The 20546-nt window shown below is 23.4% G+C and overlaps 1 protein-coding gene across 13 annotated transcripts in view; it reads left to right on the forward strand.

Moving 5' to 3' along the window:
- Positions 1–20321, forward strand: part of LOC122848244 (broad-complex core protein-like) — a 31483-nt gene extending 11162 nt beyond the window's left edge. For 4 of the 13 annotated variants that reach the window (XM_044146181.1, XM_044146187.1, XM_044146186.1 and 1 more), the window contains exons 2-6: positions 1331–1532; positions 1622–1813; positions 2223–2862; positions 3034–3093; positions 11010–11561. In XM_044146181.1, coding sequence (XP_044002116.1) covers positions 1347–1532; positions 1622–1813; positions 2223–2862; positions 3034–3093; positions 11010–11527 — 1596 coding nt within the window. In that variant the 5' untranslated portion in view covers positions 1331–1346 and the 3' untranslated portion in view covers positions 11528–11561. Of the gene's footprint in view, positions 1–82; positions 319–1330; positions 1533–1621; positions 1814–2222; positions 2863–3033; positions 3094–11009; positions 11748–13076; positions 14226–17184 lie in introns of those variants that run through there. The other 9 variants (XM_044146193.1, XM_044146194.1, XM_044146185.1 and 6 more) reach the window with 8 other exon arrangements.
- The last annotated feature ends 225 nt before the right edge of the window (positions 20322–20546 follow it).

Consider the following 20546-nt stretch of genomic DNA (forward strand, 5'->3'; position numbering starts at 1 on the left):
TGCGCATTTTTGCAAGGTGGCGTTGTATATTGATAAAGAAGAAAGTAGACGATTTTTTTTTTTTTTTTTTTATAGCAAAGACCAGTTTATTGTAAGCTTTGTTTCTTTCATCATCATTTGTCTTTCTGGTGGCATCAGTGATAGATCATAGAGACAATTTATAAAATTTTTTTTTAATTTTATCTTTTTAAATTTCAATTTTACACATCTGTTATTTGCACATGTCAATTGATACATAAAAACATCTGATAATGAATGACAAATAACAACAGTGTAGTGAAAGTGCTTTTTAATAGATTTTAATTATGTTTACATGAGGTATTTTTTAACAATAAATAAATTAAATAAATTATCAAAATTAGCGCTTTTATTTTTGAATTAGTTTTAATAATTAATAACAATTTTTTTTTTTTTTTTTAATTAATGTGTTTTTATTGAAAGGTCATGAGTTCGAGAAAGCAAATAATATTTTTTTATTATTAAGTTATTAAGTGGAAAAAAACTGGTTGTATCTTTGTGTCGCGTGTGTACAATTTATATACTCAACTTTTTTTTTTTTCTTCTATTTTTTATATATTAGTGTTTTATCATAAAATTTAACTCGTTATACAATCTTGCAAATGTTATCAAAATTAATACACATAGACTACTCAATTTTTTAACACTTGTAATTATTTTTTCGGCTTAAAAAGATATACAACTTTTTTTTTAAAAAAAAAAAAAAGATTGTGGATAATATGTCTGCTGGTTAAATCGTAGATAACAGAATATAAAAAGAAATAAAACAAGCTAAATAAATTTTTTTTTTTATCAATTTTAATAAGCACAATGAAATTGTGAAATTATAAATTGCAAAATAATAAATATAAATTAAACAAATATCATTGTTTAATAGTTGAAAAACATGACAGAAAATATGACGATTAAAAATTAATTTTTCGATTGATAAACAAATAATTTTAAACAGATTTTTTTTTCTTCTTTTTTTTTATCATATTCGCCCAAGAGAGATAGTATACTTATCAGTTAACATTTCGTACTTGCAGTTTTATAAGTAACTGGCCATCGTATTTTCTGGCTCGGCGCCAGATTGACGACCTATTTTTTTATATTTTTTTTTTGTTCATATTATATATTTTTTAGTGAAAAAAAAAAAAAAAAACTTTTGCCTAAATTTAAATAACAAAATAGACAGTGCAGTTGTTGTATTTTTATTTTTTTTATTATCTGAAATTTGGCATTGAATGCAAAGTAGTTTTTATTTGTTAAAATAAATTGTAAAAAATAATAATAAATTTATTAAAATGAGTTTTTGATTAACTTGTTGCAGGTGAATAGACATAACGATGGTAGATACGCAGCATTTTTGTCTGCGATGGAATAATTACCAGAGCAGTATAACATCAGCATTTGAAAATCTTCGTGATGATGAAGATTTTGTTGATGTCACACTTGCTTGTGATGGTAAAAGTCTCAAGGCACATCGTGTTGTTTTATCAGCATGCAGTCCATACTTTCGTGAATTGCTCAAGGTTTTTATTTAAATAATATTAATAATTATAATTCATAACATTTATTTTTAAATTTTAATATATATTTTATTTATCAAAAAAATAAAAAGAGTACACCATGCAAACATCCGGTGATAGTACTTCAAGATGTAGCATTTAGTGATTTGCATGCACTCGTTGAATTCATCTATCATGGAGAAGTCAATGTGCATCAAAGATCACTAAGTAGTTTTCTCAAAACAGCCGAGGTATTGAGGGTGTCTGGTTTAACTCAACAAGCTGATTCAAGCGACCGTGACGAGGTGAGATATTTATCTTTTGCTAAATCAAAAAATAATATAATAAAACAATCATAAATTTCTTTTTTTTTTTTTATATATATATTATCTATATATATATTTTTATTTAAACCCTAATGCCAACACATCATTCTAAACGATCTGATAAAATACTGAATTTTTCTTATCTCAAATATGATGATGAGACATGTTTTATTTTTTATTTTATTTCTTTGAGCTCATTCTTTTTTTTTTTTCTCTTTAATTTTATAAAATTATTCTCAGTTTTTTTTTGATTAATTTATTGCAAATTGCCATAGGTCAAGCAAATATAACCTAGCCAATAATATATATGAAAAAAAAAAAAGAAAGAAAATGATTAAATAAGCTAAAATGAATTTCTATGAAAAATGATGTTTTGCAATGTGTTTAGCTATCACAGGTACGTGCACTAGCAGCACGTGGTGGTGGTAATAATAATAATAATATTAACAATAATAATAATGTACCACAATCAACACCAACACCACATGATAAAATGTCAGATGAAGGTTTTCCACGTGGTGGTTCACCACCAACACCCAATACACCAACACCAACAACAGTACAACAATTATTACGTCGTGCACAAATACGTAGAAATGAAAGACGTTCACCAGATGATATACATGATGATACAATAAAAAGATCAAGAATACCATCACCACCATTAAATAATAATGATGCAACACCAACTGATTTTTCAATGGTTAAAAATCATTTATCAAATAAAATTGAAGGTAATGGAATACATGATGAAAATAGTCGTATTGAAGAAAGTATAAAATGTGAACCTCTTGAATTAACTGGTGGTAATGGTGGTATAAGTGGACATAATGAAGATTCATCTGATTCGGGAGCAGCAGCATCAGATAGACCACCAGCATCAGCAAGTAGTAATGAACATGATCATGAACCACCTGAACATCCATCAACACCAAGTTATATGCCTGAAAGTAAATTATTTACATCAACACCTGGAAGTTTTAATTTTAGTATGGCTGCATTAACAACAGATCATAATCCATTATCAGGTAAATTTATATTTTTCATAATTTATCACAACTTGCCTGTACGCACAAGACCAATTTTTATTTATTTAATTATTCGTTATTTATTTATTATTTTATATTAATTGTGAAATTGCGTATAGGCAGTTGTTTGAAATTTTATCATGAACAATATGTCACTACGTTTAACAATAGTGAAATTTCCAGGTTTAGGCCATGGACTACAAACACCAGATCTTGCAGGTACATCACAAGGTAAGAGCACTATTTCATGCTCTCTTTTTTTTTTTTTTTTCGCATTAATTAAATTTTATTTATTTTTTATTTTTTTTTTAAATTTATCGCCCGATAAAATCACAAGAATATATTATAAAATCACATATATATTTATCAATAATATATTAGGCTATAGTTTTTATGAAAAAAAAAAAAAGAAAAAAATTTTTTATTAAAAAAGTTATTTAAGTGACTTTCCTCCTCGTTTTTACGTGTGTCACATTAATAAACGACGCTTGTATATATAACTTCAAAAAAGAAAAAGTATTTTTTAAAAAAAAGAAAATAAAAACGTCATTCTTTTGATTTTTACAAGGGCACTCCTCGCTACACTATATTTACTTTATTGCTCTCTTATTACATATTGACGATCATTGTATGACAGGGCATGAGGTGTATAGCCTGTCAATGCACTGGTTACGGTCTAATTTAGTCACTTGTATGACTTGTGCAGTTATATCAAACTAACAAATATATTGTTCAAAGTCAAAAAAAAAAAACAACAACAACATCAAAATTTTTCATCAAAATTTATACGATAAAACAAAATTTCAAAATTTATTTAAACAAAAAAAACATAATTGGTTGCGGTTAAAGAGCACTACTGTCTCTGCTTCGATAAAAAATTAAAAAAAAAAATTTTCTCCTAATTGGCATGCGTTTCAAAATCATTAAAATCATCATTCTATCAACATTTAAAATCATCACATTTTGCATTTATCACAAAATTCATTAAATACAAAATTTAATATATAAAAAATTATTATAATTATTTCATCAACTTGGTGGATAATATGATATGAATAGAATTTATCAAACTCAGTGCAAATTTAAAATGATAATGCTCTATAAGCATCTCAATGATCAAACAAACTCTCTTTTTATTTTTCCTTGAAACTTTCCTTAATTTTGACAGCCGCGATAAGAGAATGTTGATCGAAAAAAAAAAATAAGAATAAACACGATAAAAAAATTTCAATATCAATTATGAAATAATCATTGAAGTAATTGATTTTATCATTCAAATAATATTTGTTATATTAATTATTAATTTGTCTCTAACATCATCAAGGTTTCATTAAATAATTATCAAGGTCTTATTATTAATTTAAAAAAAAAAATTATTTAGCACTTTGCAATTTGACCGGTGACATTATAAATTCCAAGGCCAAGAAGTAAAAAATAATGTAAAAAAAAAAAAAGAGGGGAAGCTTAAAATTATTATCAGGCACTTGAGATAATCTCTATTCGTCATTGAACCACCAAGTTCGCGTTATCATCAGGCTCAAAATTTGGCGTATACATAAAAGTTGTGACTTATGAAAATGAAAAAACAAAATATTTAAAAAAAAAAAAAATTAAAATCCATGAGTTTGGCATCACTGTACAATTTTAGACCGTTTCAAGGCGTCGTCACCTCGATGACACAATATATATATATAAAAAAAATATATATATAAAACCGTTAGAATGTGAAGAAAATAATGAAAAAAAAAAAATATATGAAAAAAGGAAATACAAATACATAAATGATGAAGCGCTTTATAAGACATTGGCAAAGGTGACGTCGCAGCGGCGGTAGTAGGCTAATACTATGCTAAAAAAAAATATTTTATATAAATAAATATATAAAAAAAAAAAATAAAAAATATAAATAAATAAATATTAATTATTAACATTGTATATTATCGCCGTTAGACGATACATCTAGCTCTGACTCTCGACTTTAATTTTAATAATAATTTTTCTTTTTTTTTTAAAAATGTAAATATTAATTTATTTATTATTATTTTTTAATTTTTTTTTTTTTTCCTTATATTTAAAATTATTATATATACATATATAAATTATATGAATATATTTTAATTCAATTTACTGAGCATCATTAACTAATCATTGAGATATAATTTATCGTGGCGTGCTCGTACTGTTTTCAATTTGTCAACTTTTTTTTTTTTTTTATTTTCTCTGTATCAATGTGTTGTTTGTCCCGTTAAAAAAAAAAAAAAATTACCAAATCAAGGTGACCTTCGTGTTATGCAAATCAACGTGTCAATTTATTTTTTTTTTTTTAATTTTATTTAAACATAATTATCATTATTATACCATTGTTTTTTTTTTAAATGTATTTGCAAACGTTAGGAATTTATGGCTACTGGTTGTAATTAATTATTCGTAGCATTGTGCTATTCATGAATTATAAATTACCAAAAAAAAAAAAAGAATATATTTTTATAAATATAAAATTATATAACATCAATTTTTTGTGTCTGACAAGAAAATATAATTAATAATTATTAAATTAATCAACTTCATCATTTTTGCAAATTTTTTTTTTTTAATTAAATTTTGACCCGTTAATGATTTTCGAAATAATTACATAATGTATTTATTTTTTAAACAAATTAATTAACATAATATGTTATTTTAATTTTATAAAATAATAATAATAATAATTATAGACTTGGGATTTAATTTAGTGGATAATGAAAAATAAAAATTTACACTTATGTAAATAATATAAATTTGCGATTGTGGATTGTGTTGCGTGTTGATGTAAATGAAAAAATATTAAATTTTTTTTAAAAAAATGTGAATAGTGTCCTTGCTTCTATGAAAAAGTAATTTTATTTTTAAAAAAAATTTATGATAAATATATGAGATAGGCATGTCGAGACACTGAGTAAATTCAGGTGTGGTCCCGGTTGTCGAATTAATATTTGAACGTCTGGCTTATGCTAGGTTAGTACTGTAAAAAAAAAAAAAAAATAACAAAATAAAAAGAAGAAATTTATCAGGGGGCAACTTCGATAAGACAAAGCAGATGTTATCCACTAAAATTCAAGGTTTACCTCATATCGTAACCCCGAGCATACATGCCACTCTCAGGGGACTAAATGATTCTTTGCATAAGTATTTTTTATTTATTTATTTAATTTTTTTCTCGTTCTATTTGGGGGTCTCAAATAATCATTCTAAATATATCTCACCATGGCCTTGGACATAGCCTACCCAACTCACGTTTTTTTGCATCATTTCATTTAAATTATTAGACATTTAATTGCGACTAAAGAGAGTCAGCGACAAGGTCCGTTCAATGACTTTTTTTCTACGCAATATTTTATTGTCAATATTTTATTTTTTTTTTTCTATATAATTTATTTTTCCTTTTATACTAGAAAATACAAAAAATTAAAATTAACTTAATTTTTTTTTTCATAAAAATTAGTTAATGTTATTTAGATGCAAAAATAAATTTGAAATTTTTTTTTTTTTTTTTATTATCAGTTGGCAATTTGGGATTATTTAAAAGTCAAAATACAAGATATCGTTGTTTTTTTTTTATTTGTCGTTTAGCATTTTACCTATCAGTTAATATTCAGAATTTTTTATATATTTAGTATCTCTTTTTATTTTAAAAATCTAAATTTAATTTTTAATTCATCGATAAATTATAGATTCAATCAATTTATTCAATTTGTTATGTCTGGTTTATTTTTTTTTTTTTTAAATTAAATTTTAGTATATATAATACTGTTTAAATATTTTAATAATAATAAAAAATTTTAATTTTATCTAAAAAAATAAATTTATGCGCCATTTGAATTCCACCGAAACCTCTGCAACCTCTGCAAAAATAGAGCACGCCTTTTGCGATACACTCGGCAAACGTTATCTGACAGAAATAAATGCTTCTTTGCGTCTCACTATATCATTTCTCAGTTGTATTTGATTTATTTTATTTTTTTTATTTCCATCTTATTTGCCATTAAATTCTCAACAAAGTTGGCAATTTTTTTTTCCTCTATCGGCAATTCCCCCACCGCGTCACGTAATGCGATTACGCAAACAAGTAAAAAAAAATAAATTTAAAATAAAATTATGATAGGATAATGCATTTCACAAAAAAATATAAAATTGATAAACACTTGAATTGTGTTTACGTGGAATAATAGAAATATACATTTTTTTCATTTTTTTTTATAAATTTTTTCGCTGCAAATTGACGAACCGGATGTATGTTTTTCTTTGTTTGCTAGGTTTAGCTTGCCAACTCGTGCATTTTTATCATATTCACTTTTTTGTTAAATATTATATTTTTTTTTTTTAAACCGCATGCGTGCATATGGTGGTGTCGTTGACGTTAACAAGAAAAAAAAAAAAAAAAAAAATTGGTGCGTTTGCCACATCAGTTTTTGTGGGTGACACATCGATGAATTCATTTCACGCCTCGTGTATAAATGTGGATAGCAAAAATGTTGAATAAAAAATTAATATAAAAAAAGAAAGTTTTAAAAAGAAATTTCATGATGATGCATTTTTTAGTTGACAGGGATCAATAACTTCTTTCAATAAAATTCCTATTTCATTAGTCTTTTTTTTTCTTATTTTTTTTTTTATATTTTTATTCGTCGAAATTCGCTAATCAGCTGGTTTTATTATTATTTTTTTTTTTTATTATTAGTATGTACCACAACTGAGATATTTATTCACCCGATATTTATTTTTAACTTGAACTAAAAAAAATTGTTTTTAAAACACTGAAACGACTAGTCAATGTTTCTCACTGCTCCTCCTCGCCAATTTTTTATTTTTTATTTATTTTTTTTCGTGTATAACCTGTTGTAAAAAATTTTTTAAAAATAGCGCGATACACTTGAGATTCAAAAAATATATGCACGTTTAATTTTTCAAGTATTTATTTCCATTTGTAAATTAAAAAAAAATCTATTAATTTGAATTACATTTGAAAAAAAAATGATAAAACTTTTGATAATTAATTTTATAATTATTTTTTCATCAAATTTTATATGTTTAGCGATTTTTTTTTATTATTATTTGATACCCAATGACGTAATTCAGATGATTACACATCTATAAGGCCACAAAGTATAGATTTAATTTCAAGGACGTGTTATTTTGAAAAGAAAAATATTCAAGTGTGATTGCACCGATTACGAAATAACATTAACATTTATTTTTCATTAATTATTATTTGGGTAGACATTTTTTATTTGCAAATTCTTTGTATATTATCATATTGACATTAGCAATGGTTTAGCAATCAAGAGTCGACAAACAAAAATATAATTTGCCAACAAAAAAAAATAAGAAATAAAAAAGTAGGAAAAAAAAAAAATCGTCATAATTTATATACATGTTTGTGTTGGATTTGGGATGATTGTGTCAATGAGAAAGAATCTTTCCTGACCTCGGAAACCAAAATTTAGATTGTCGTATATATATATATTCTCTCGACCGAGAATCGGAAGAAAAGGATGATTTTTTTTTTTTTTATTTACAGCCAGAAATAACATCTCGTTCTAATGGAATAAAAAAAAAATTAAAAAGAATATTCACAATATACAAATAGATAAATATAAAAATTATTTTTTTTTTCCAAGAAACTCATAACACCATCTGACGGAAGCGTCATGTACTAATTTACAGTTAAAATTTTTTAAATTTAAAATTGCAAAAAAAAATATAAGTACTAAATTTATATATTTATAAATAAAAATTTAATGTATACTGAAAGTCAACTTAACAATTATATTTTATAATTTTTTTTTGACACAAATTGAAGGTTATGTTCGGTGATAATAAATTAGCTGTGTATAGGAATTATATGCTTAAATACTGACTGTCAAAATTCAAGGACACATAACGAATAATATTTTTCACGTGAATAAATGACATATATTTGATATTAATTTTTAAATATTATTTTTTGGATACGGTTTTATTTTTTTTTTATTCAATTGTAAACAACGCGAATGGCCCCGAAAACTTTTTATCTCTAAATATATGCAGTTATCAGTGACGCCCAGGTCTAGCTGTTTGTTTTCGTAAATACAATTGTGCTATCATTTTGAAATGAACTTGTTTTGACCTTGCATTTAATATAAATTAATAGATTATTATAAAATTTAATTTAAAAATTTATTGCGCAATTGTTTAATTGAGATTAGTCAATATTTAATCATTATACCAAATTATTTATCTTTTTTTTCTTCATGAAGTAACTATTAATAATTATTATTTTTTTATATATTTTTTTTATACATGTATATATTTATTTTTTCTTTTTGCTTTTTAAATGTTTTCTTATCTTTTAGTCGAGTTATTTTATTTTTATTTATTTTTTGTTCGAGTCCATAGTTCAATTGATTCAATCAGTGTCAATCTGTCATTGAAAAAAATCATAAAAATTATAAATAATAATATATATAAGTTGGAAAATAAAATTACTTAATTATGATATTTGTTGAATTAAAAATTTACATAGTTCTTTTAATTCTTTTGAATATTTAGTAAATTGTCATATTAAATTTTCAAAATAATAATTAAAATTTTCTTTCAAACATAGATTATTAATTGACAAGTTATTTTTATTAATTTATCAATCTTATTCATTTTTAAATTCACAAAATCATAAAATTACACTTTTTTGATATTTATTTTTAAATTAAACATTAAAAAAAAATAATAAAATTAACGAGAGACTATCCAAGTTTGAAGTCATGGTGTAACTCTCATGTGTATTTATAAAGTCACAAAATTTTCGGTTGTAGTCAGTGCAGTCAGTCGTTTAGTTGACTACATTCTGTAGTCGTGGTTTCACTCTATCCTTCCTCAGATAGCCCTTCAAAAATTAAACTTTAAATCAAAAAAAAAAACTGTTGATTTCATAAAACATTTATCCATAAAAACCCAGTAATTTTTTTGTCCAAAAAAATTATTTAAATAATTTATAAACCTTTTTTTTTTTTTACAATTTACCTTATTGATTGTTTCAACAATTTTGCAATAAGCTTATAGTCAACATCAGTCATATCATCCTAAAAAAATATACGTATAAAAATATGTTATATAAATAAAGGAAAAAAAAAATAAAAAAATAAATAAGGGGGATGGTTATTAAGAATAATACGCATCGTAGGTTACGACCCCGTTCAAGTTCATATCGCCGTGTTTTCTTTCTTTTTTTTTTTATATATAATATTTTCACATGATTATTATTTTTCTCTTATTTCACCGTTAGATTTTTCTTTCCTTTTTATATAGAAACCCCCCATGTCCTTGTGGGTGGTTGGTGGTTTTAACAGGGGGGTTATAGCGTTGTCAGGGTAACCAGCCGGGTAAAATCTTGCAAAGAACTATCCTCAGTGTAGTGGTTGGGTTTGTTCGCTGTATTGACATCCCATCTTGCACAGGCGTTATACAGTATAATAAATTTTATGAACATAGATAGTAATACACATATAGTCCCTTTTTTTTTTTTTTTTCATTTTTATTTTCCTTATTTGTCACTGAGAAAAAAATTCTTTTTTTTTTTTTTAGTTCATTTTATTATTCTATGCCACTCCCAAAAATTTTATATTTTTGTTACCATAAATTTTAACAGTAATATTTTTTTTTCTATTTTATAATATCACGTCCAAGGTCTATAATTATATATCACAAGGGGTTCATATAAATATGTCTTTGTGTGTCTTTTGTATTAAATTTTGATAGGGTAAATTTGTATATCATTTGAATAATTAATGGGATTTACTTCAGTCACTTAATTTAAAATACAAAAAAAAAAACTATTTAATTTAAACAAAAATTACCTGCATGATATAAAAAAAAAATTTTAAAAACACTAAAATTGGCAAGTAATATATATATTATTTTTTCAAATTAAAAGAACCACAAAATAAATTGAATTTAAAATTTAAAAATTTAATTAATTTAGAAACTATTATATTTATTATATAAATATATATTACTTGTCAAAACTTGATTAAATTAAAATAAATTAAAATAAATGAAAAAATAAAAAAAAAGCTGAAAAAAAATTTGACAAGAGTTATTGGTTGGACTGAGCCCCCCCTCCTCTTTGGTTGCAGACCGGGAGGTCGTTGGGGAGGATGGGGGTTGGCAGTCCACAACAACAATTGATAATCGACGTGATGAATACGATGGAGTCAACCAGGATTTACCAATAATTGATCTACTACATGACATAACAGATGATATAACATTCAAGGATGAGCCAATGTCACCAAAAATAGATGAAATTAATAATTGTCTATTGGAAGATGATATTAAATATCAAGATATGGAAAATTTAACAACAACAACAACAAATAAATTAAACAATAAATATGATATTAATGATGATTCATCAATTAATAATGATAATGATAATAACACAGTATTATTACAACAACGACCAAGTAATTTAACTGGTACATATTGTAAATTTTGTAATAAATCATTTTCAAGAGCATGGTCATTACAAAGACATCTTGCTGATACACATTTTTATGTACCACAATCACTTGTTTGTGATCTTTGTGGACGTAATTATAAATCAAGAAATAGTTTAATTAGTCATAAAAGTCAATATCATGCTAAAAAATAACGTAAAAATAATTAAACAACATGTTTTTAAATAATTATTCATTAATTATTTATTTATTTTATATGCCATGCTGTTATTCCAAAATTTTCATTTAAAACAAACTAAAAAAAAGACTGTGTCTTTTTTTTTAATATTATCACTTTGTGCAACTCTCTAATTAAACAATTAATAAAATAATAATTTATCAAAGTAAAATAATGAAAAAAAAAAAAAAAAAAAATGTACATCACTCTCTGATAGATCAAAGATAATTATGTCATAAAAAAATAAATAATAAATGTATAAAAATAAAGTTACAATTTAAAAAATATATACTAAATAAACAACAACTTTATAATAAATAATAAATCGCGTTTGAGCCAATTTTTTAATTCGTGTTATTATAAAATAAAAATGAACAAAAAAAAAAAAACATAATTATATACTGCTTGTTATGCTTATCTTAACCGCGTATTATTACCCAGTTGAAATAAATATAAAAATGAAATATCAAATGATAATAACAGTTATTATTATAAACAGTCAATTACTCATTGATTTTTGTTTTTTTTTTTTATTGATAAGTCATCTTTAAATTGCCATCAATATTTCATCTATCATCGCATCAATTCATCACAATAAAAAATTATTTAAATTAAAAAAAAATAAATAAAAAAATTCATACCTGTACATATTTATACATTCTATTAATTAATTAATTTTAATTAATATATCTATTCAACGTAATTAAGTTCTATTTTAATTCTAATATTTTTCTTTCTGTAAATAATAATAATAATAATATTAATATTAATAATAATTGCATCAACGTATGTGGACATCATCTGGTGTTCTGATACACTAATTGCCCATCGTTCTCAATTGATTGCTGGACTTGTTGGATTATGCTTGCACGCTTCTACTATATAAATATATATATTGCTAAAAAAAAAATATATAAATTATTTATAATTATTCCCACAAGACTCGTTGCAATAATAATTCAATACTCGTAAATTTTTCGAAGAGTTTATTTTCAATTTTACATTCAAAAATTTGATTATTAATTTAAATTTTTTTTTGCTACAGTTATTTAATTACGTAAATTAATTTTATTGCTATTTTTTTTTTCATATAATACTCTTCGAAAAAATTAATTTTCAAGGGTAACTGAATGAATATTTAAATCAATGAGATCGAGCGGAGAAATATTATTTTATGTATATAATTAATGCTCGAAAAAAAATTAATTTTAATATTATAATAATAATGCTGTTGATGCATTGGATTATATACGGTTTGTCGGGGTGATGGTGTGAAAATAAAAATAAATAGAGGTGCACAAAAATTAACGGTAAATGATTGAAAAAAAAATATAAAAAATGACGTAAAAATTAAATGATGACGCGTCGAGACGAGGAGGATAAGCACCTCATAAAAAAAAAAAAATAACTAAATAAAAAAGTAAATAGAAAAAGTAAAAAAAAAAAAAAAAAATTGATAAGAAAAAAAAAAAATTGATAGAAAAAAAAAACATGAAAAGTAACCCTGTGTATGGTTCTGCCGCCAGGTCTGTTGGCCGGCAGCAGCGCAACCGATGAGTTTCGATGTGAGCCATGCAACAAAAACCTGACCTCGTTAACTCGTTTGAAGAGGCACATACAGAACGTACATACCCGGCCAAGCAAGGAACCAATCTGTAACATCTGCAAGAGGGTTTATTCCAGTCTCAATAGTTTGAGAAATCACAAGAGCATCTATCATCGTCAACATGGTAAAATTGAACAACAACGCAAGGAAGAAGAACAACAACGTGAAAGAGAGATCCAGGAGCAGACATTTATTCAACAACAACATTATCAAAGAATGGGATGATTTATTATTAATCAATAATCCATTCATTAATTACCATTATTGTGCCTTCAAATATTGACTATTTAACATCTACACTAAATTTTTTAATAATTACTTAATTTTACATTATTTTTTTTCTTCAAAAAAATTTATCATTTATTTAATTTTCAATATTTTATTAATTGATATATAAATTATGGCATTCATTAATTAGATAATTTCATTTTTTTTAAATGAAAGTCGTAAAAAAAATTTAAAAAACAAAAAAAAAACAAAAAAAAAAAATGCTAAAATTCAATTTATGAATTTTTATGAAAGAAAAAGCAAAAAAAAAAAAATATTCTAATGTATTTGGTTATTTTGAGGATATCGATCATAGATCGATTAATATATTTTTTTTTTTTTTCATTCCGATAATGCCGATTGTTATTATTATTTTAAAAATATATAACTAAAGAGAATTTAAATTTCATCTAGATTTAAAAACTGCACTGTGTACCTACGTGATTATTGATTTACCACGAGTTATTATTATTATTTATTTATATTATTATTATTTTTATTTGTGCAATTGTAAATTGTAAAATTTTAATGATCGTGGTGTCAATGTCACGTCAATTTCAAAGCTCCGTGAAAAAAAAAAGGAAAACAAATACAAATATTTATATAGATTTATAGAAAAATGAAAGAAAATCCACAAAATAATAATCGCTATTAAATAATATATCACAAACTTATAAAATAGGTCGAATATGTGATTAATTTTAATTCAGATATTATATTATATATATCAGAGTTTATACTCTTAATTTATTTTATATAAAACGTGTTATTTATGTGCGTTCCTGTTGAATATTTAGCTGAAAAAAAAAAAAAAAAAACGTGTTTATATTTTTTATTAATTTCAATTTATAATTGTTGTAGCTTAATGAAAAGAAAATGAAAAAAAACAAACAAACAACATTTATTTATCTTCAGTTTAATATGAGAATAAAAAAAGGATAAAATTTATCGGAATATTATTTTTATTATTAACTTGCACGGAAATTAAAGTGGGCTTTTTTGTAAAAAAAAAAAATTGAATATCAAGTATAAAAGTAATTTAAATAATTGTCTTATAAAAATAATATAAAAATTGAGATAGTTACAATATTGATCTTTTAGAGCTTTTCAAATATTTATTTATTATTATTAAAAAAAAAAAAAAACTTTTTAATCACAACTTATTGCCAATATATTGTTAAACTTTTTATTTTATTACAACATTTTTTTGTTTTTTTTTCTGTTCAAGTCGCGTGCAACTTTGTGATAGTTTTTCTTTTATTTTTCATCAATATTATTAACTTGAATTTAGAGATATAAAGTAAATATTGTTTTTAATTTTATTTTTTTTTCTTTAAATGTTTTATGGCCTCGACGAGAGATCTCTTGTTTTGATACAACAAATTACCCTCGTACCAACCTCGAAAATTGCATAAATATGCAATCGCAGCGCGAATGCATTTTGTTCTTTTCATTTCCTCTTTAGATTTAATATTATTATTTTTTTTTTGTTTACTGGCGATAGTACATAACTGATGTCTTATTCAAAAACACCCGCGCGTGTAAATAGTACATTTTTATACCTGAGTTTTTAGGAAATATAAATAATTATAATTTAAAATAAGCTCTTATTTTTTTTTTTCAAATTTATATAAATTTTATTAAATTATCATTGGGTGTCCAGGGTAATTGAATTTTTCATTTTATTTCATGCACAATAATTTTATTTTTCATAATTATTTATAATAATAATTTTTTCTTCTTTTGTACCTTAAAAAAAAACAAATATATATATTATATTTATAACCAAGCAATTAACAGCTTGATAATTCATCGATAAAAAAAGAGAAAAAAAAATAAATAAATAAACAAATTAATATCTAACTAATAGTAATTAAGAAACAAAAAATAAAAATAAAAAAAAAAAATTATTAAAATTGAAAATAAATTAAGTTTAAAAAAAAAAACCATCAGATATAGCAAAAAATGAAAAATATTTTTCTAATCTCATTTATTTATATTATTAATTATCGCATAATTGGTGTAAAAAAAAAATATCATTTTTTTTTTGTTTTTTTAAATTTAAAAATTAAAAGAAAAAAAAAAAGATAACAAAAATAAAATTTATATAAATAATTTTCCTCATTTGTTTCTCCAGACCTGTGTGGGATTATGTTGATGGTATGTTGAATGATAAATTAATTAATTAATCATTATAAAAAATCTGATAACCCGTCGACAAATTGTCTTTTCTGGCAAACAAATAAAAAAAAAATAAAAAAACATTTGTTTATATCGCTGCGTGTTGCTTGTGTCAATATAAATCTGCTTCCTGTATTTAAAAAAAAAAAAAAAAAAAACATTTAAAACTTGATTGAGTTAATACTAAACAATGATAAGTAAATTAATTTCTTAATAAAAGTTTTATAAATAAAAACTACAACTAGTTTGAAATAAAACTCTGTGGTGTAGAATTGTCTGACTATTCGCTGGTCGTATCACTTGACAGTGGTAATCTGGCCTCTTTTAACTCAATAAAGTTCAGTCTCAAAATACACCCAGATTAACAAAAAATTAAATAATATCAATGACAAATGAGCAACACGTAATGATACAAAAAAATAATAATAAAAAATTAACGTGCATATATTCTTAATGATTTTTTTTTTTTTTTAATTCCTCGCCCCTCTCTCGAGTGTGATTGGTTATCGTTGACACGAGTCACATTACCATGATCAATGACAAACCAGAGCCCAGAGCCTTGTTTATTATTATTATTATTATAACAACTAATATTATTTTATAATTTTTTATATATTTTTTTATATTTAATTTAATTTTTTATATCAGCATAATAATGAATTGTCAAACCCACCGCTTCGAGTGTCAGCTAAGCCGATGTCACCCATTGTTTTATAGCGTAATAAAAAGCAAAAAAAAAAAAATACAATATCAATAAAAAAAAAAATATAAATAAATAAAAATTAATTACTAGCGAAATTATATTCCCTTGATATGAAAAATAATATTATGAAAATTAAGTTTTTTTTTTTTGATAAAAAATATAAAAAAAGTAATAATTAATAAATGAAGAGCAAAAAAATATAAATAGTAGTAGTAGAGAAAATAAAAAAAAAAAAAAGAGAGAGTCCCTAAAAACAATAATAACCAACTAATTATTTATTTATTTTTTTTATTTATTTTACCCAAATTGATAACAGCCCTTAATGCCCTGTATAGAATTTACTAGCTACGTTACTAATGTACAGTCGTATCTTTGTTCTTGTTTGTTCCCGGTCCCGCTCGCTCGGCTATACGTGCTCTGGTTCGTCATTGTTCTGTGTGTACCTACTACTACCTTCACAAACGGATTTACGCTGGGGGTCCATCCACACGTGGCTATCTATCTGTGTGTCCACCTCCTCCACGTCAATTGGTTCGTAAACGGATATAATTTTTTTTTTTTTTCTAATTGGGATCAATGTAAACGGTGCTTGGTTTTATTTTTATTTATTTTTTTTTTATATATTTTTTTAATTATCATGTAATAATTTTCTTTTTATTTATTTTTTTTTTAAATTTATATTTAAATTAATTTTTGTATTATTATTATATTTTTATTTATTTTTTTTTTTTCTATTTTTGCCTGTATTTTAATTATTTTAATTATTTAATCTATAAATTTTTTTTAATTTATTTTTTTTTTTTGTTTTTTAAATTATATATTCTATTTTGAAAAAAAAAAAAAAAACATCTTCGCGCGTATTTTTAAATATTAAAAGGTCCACCATCAGCAATACTTGCAATGCGATTATCACATCCAATGCACAACAGTTTAATGCCACCAGGAATATGCTACACTTGTGATGTTTGTGGTAAAACATTATCAACAAAGCTCACCTTGAAACGACACAAAGAACAACAACATTTTCAACCACTCAACAGTGCTCTTTGTGTTATGTGTAACAAAGTATTTCGTACACTCAACAGTCTCAACAATCACAAGAGCATTTATCATCGTAGGCAAAAATAAAGCTTACAAATGGGGCGAAGGAAATCAACACGACATCAATCGTGAAATTATATTTAGATTATATTATTTCTTTTTTATTTTCCTTTCTTTTTATATAAAAATAAAAGAGAGGAGTTAAAAAATTTTAAAAGTAATAATATATAATGAAAGAAAATGTGTAGGAAAATTAAGAAAAAAAAAAAAAAAAATTATGATTTTAATGAAAAGTGCCTCTACGAGTGCGATACAGATCAAAGGATGTTTTAAGTCTGAAATTGGGGGATGATCACTTAAGGTTGAACTTTCTGATGATTCCTCCTTTGTCGTGTTATAATATATTTTTAAATTTAAAAAAAGAAAATTTCATATATATTATAACATTGACAGACACGCACATTCCTTTGCCCCATTATATTTATGAAATATTCAAGCAATTCCACATTGAATTTCATAATAGATTTTGTTTCTTTAATTATTTCTTTTTTTTTTTTTAATGAAATATATAATATTTCGTCGTCGGCGCGACTATAAATAAATGCGTTATGGACTTTTGTTATTCAGGGTCCAGTTTGGTGGAAGAAAATTATTGAAAATATTAAAAAAATAAATAAAAAATAACTCGTCCAACTTTAACTTTAAGAAGAGACATTTACATGTTTTTAACAAAAAAAAATTTTAAAAAAATATAAAGACTGTGTGCAAAAAGAAAGAAAAAAAAATTTGATAAAAAAAAAATCGAAATTTCTACTTGTTTCGAAAGTATAAAAAAAAAAAATTATAGTAATGAATTTTTTTAATGAAAAAAAAATGAGAAAAATTAGAAATTTTTTAATTCGAATATCGTGAAGTACAGTATAAATTTAATTTAAAAAAAAAAATTTATAATTCAGATGTAAAAAATATTTAAAGGACTTCACGATTAATCGATGTTGGTGATGCAATTGTAAAATAATATATTTTATCTTAATATATTTCATTCCAAGATAAATATGCTTTAAAGAAAAAAAAAAAAAAAAAACGGGGTACCTAGATAGTCTTCTTATAAATAGAAGTGTGTGTTTATTTTTTCGTTGAAATATATTTCGGGGATAATATACACATAAAGTACCTTACCCACTGACAAATATATATATTTTTTTTTTTTTAAATATAACCACTAATTTGAAATATTTAAAAAATTATCGTTACGTGTTATCGTGCCGCCCAAATGTGTCTCAATAACGTTCGACGTTTCTCAAAAAAAAAATAACCCCCCAATCGTACTACCGTTTTTTTTTTTCAACAATCAACAAATAGATAATAAATAAAAAAAAAAAAAAAAAATTCAATTCAAAATCACAGCACAGTCCACAGTTAAACTGAGTAAAAAAAAAAAAATAAAAAAAAATAAACCGTAAAAATAATTATGAAATAGCCAGCAAATACAATATATAGCCGAATACATACAACATATATTTTAGTAGAACTTTCATAAGAAAAAAACAAAAAAAAAAATGAAAAAAAAAAAATAATAATATTATCAAAGCCTTCTTGATTTATCTCTAAAGAAAAATAATTAATTTTTTTTTTTTTTTTTGCATCAACATCACCAAGCAGTACTATTGTTTAAATATAATTTTTTTCTTAATCAATTCACTGATTTAATATAGACCTAAGTAATGCACAAAACGGAATAATTATTTATAATTTTATTTCAATTTAAATCAGCTATTAATCACGAAGGCTTTGATGAAACCGAAGGATATAAAATGGAACAGTCAACTAGGCTGAGTGATCCTTTCTATCAACTTCTTATTTAGCAAAAAAAAAAAAAAAAAAAATTAATTATCTAATTAAATATTCTCCCCATGAAACAACAGAATATCCATAAATATATTCTATATTTTACAGCAAAAAAAAAAAAAAAAACAAAAATGAAAAAAAAAATATAAATATAAATAATTAAAATAACGTAACGATAATATTTGTGCATGGATATATCTCAATTACACATAAACACACAATTTCCATAAACACACACGCGTATAAAAAAATTTAAAAAAAAACACGTTTATTTAATTCATAAAATACGATAGGTTAAATATCATAGGGTTATGTGAGAGATTGATTAGTTAAAAAGAAATTTAATTTAAAATGTGAATTTGGGTAAAAATGGTTTATGGGTGCAACACTCGGGAGAATGAAGCTTTAAATTATGGAAGTTTATAAAAAAAAATAATAATAATAATAATAATAAATAAACAGTTTTATAGTAGTCAAAGACAGAAAGAACTGATATATTGATAATATTTTAATGTAGGATTTATTTGCAAGAAATTAATTGACAAATTTAAATTAAAAAAAATTTAAAAAACAAATTGTGACTACTGTAAAAATGGCCAAAAATATACGCGAATTATTTGTCCCGTTGTGGACGGCGTTTTATTGAAAATAATAAATTATAAATAAAAAAAAGATTAAAAAAAAAAGATAATGAAAAAAAAAAAGATAATAAGAAAAAATAAAAAAGTGAATATTAAAATTTAATATAAAATATTGAGTATATTATTCGCAAAGATTTATTTCATTTTTTTTTTTTCTTGTTTTTTTTTCAATTGTTATTAATATTATTTTTATTATTATTATTATTTTTATTAATATTATTTTTATTATTATAATTGTTGCCCTTTTTTTTTTTATATTTCTCGCCGTTGAGATTTTTAATAAACGGGCCACGTAAATAATTGATTTAAAAAATTTAAATTATTTTTTTTTTTTTTTCTTTATGTTAATGAGTTTTGATTCGCGATTATTCGTTGACAATTAAACTTTATTATTAGGCCAGATGAGAGTATAAGGAAAGAAGATTTAAAAAAAAAAAATTTTATTTCTTGTTTTATGATAATTAGGCTAGTAAGTCTATCAACAGTGTCAGAATTTTATTTAAAAAAATAATAAAAATTTATAAACAAAAATTTTATTAAATTATATGAAAAAAAAAAAAAAAAAGACTGAATGAGAATTAATTCTTTGGTGTCTGACTGAATTGGACTGAATTCGAATTATAATTATTATTAATATTAAAACTTTTTTTTTTGTTTTTTTTTTTTTATTATTTCAATGTATCGATTCGATTATATTGGACTGATTTAA

Source organism: Aphidius gifuensis, linkage group LG2 (genome assembly GCF_014905175.1).
Source record: "Aphidius gifuensis isolate YNYX2018 linkage group LG2, ASM1490517v1, whole genome shotgun sequence".
Taxonomy (NCBI): Eukaryota; Metazoa; Arthropoda; class Insecta; order Hymenoptera; family Braconidae; genus Aphidius; species Aphidius gifuensis.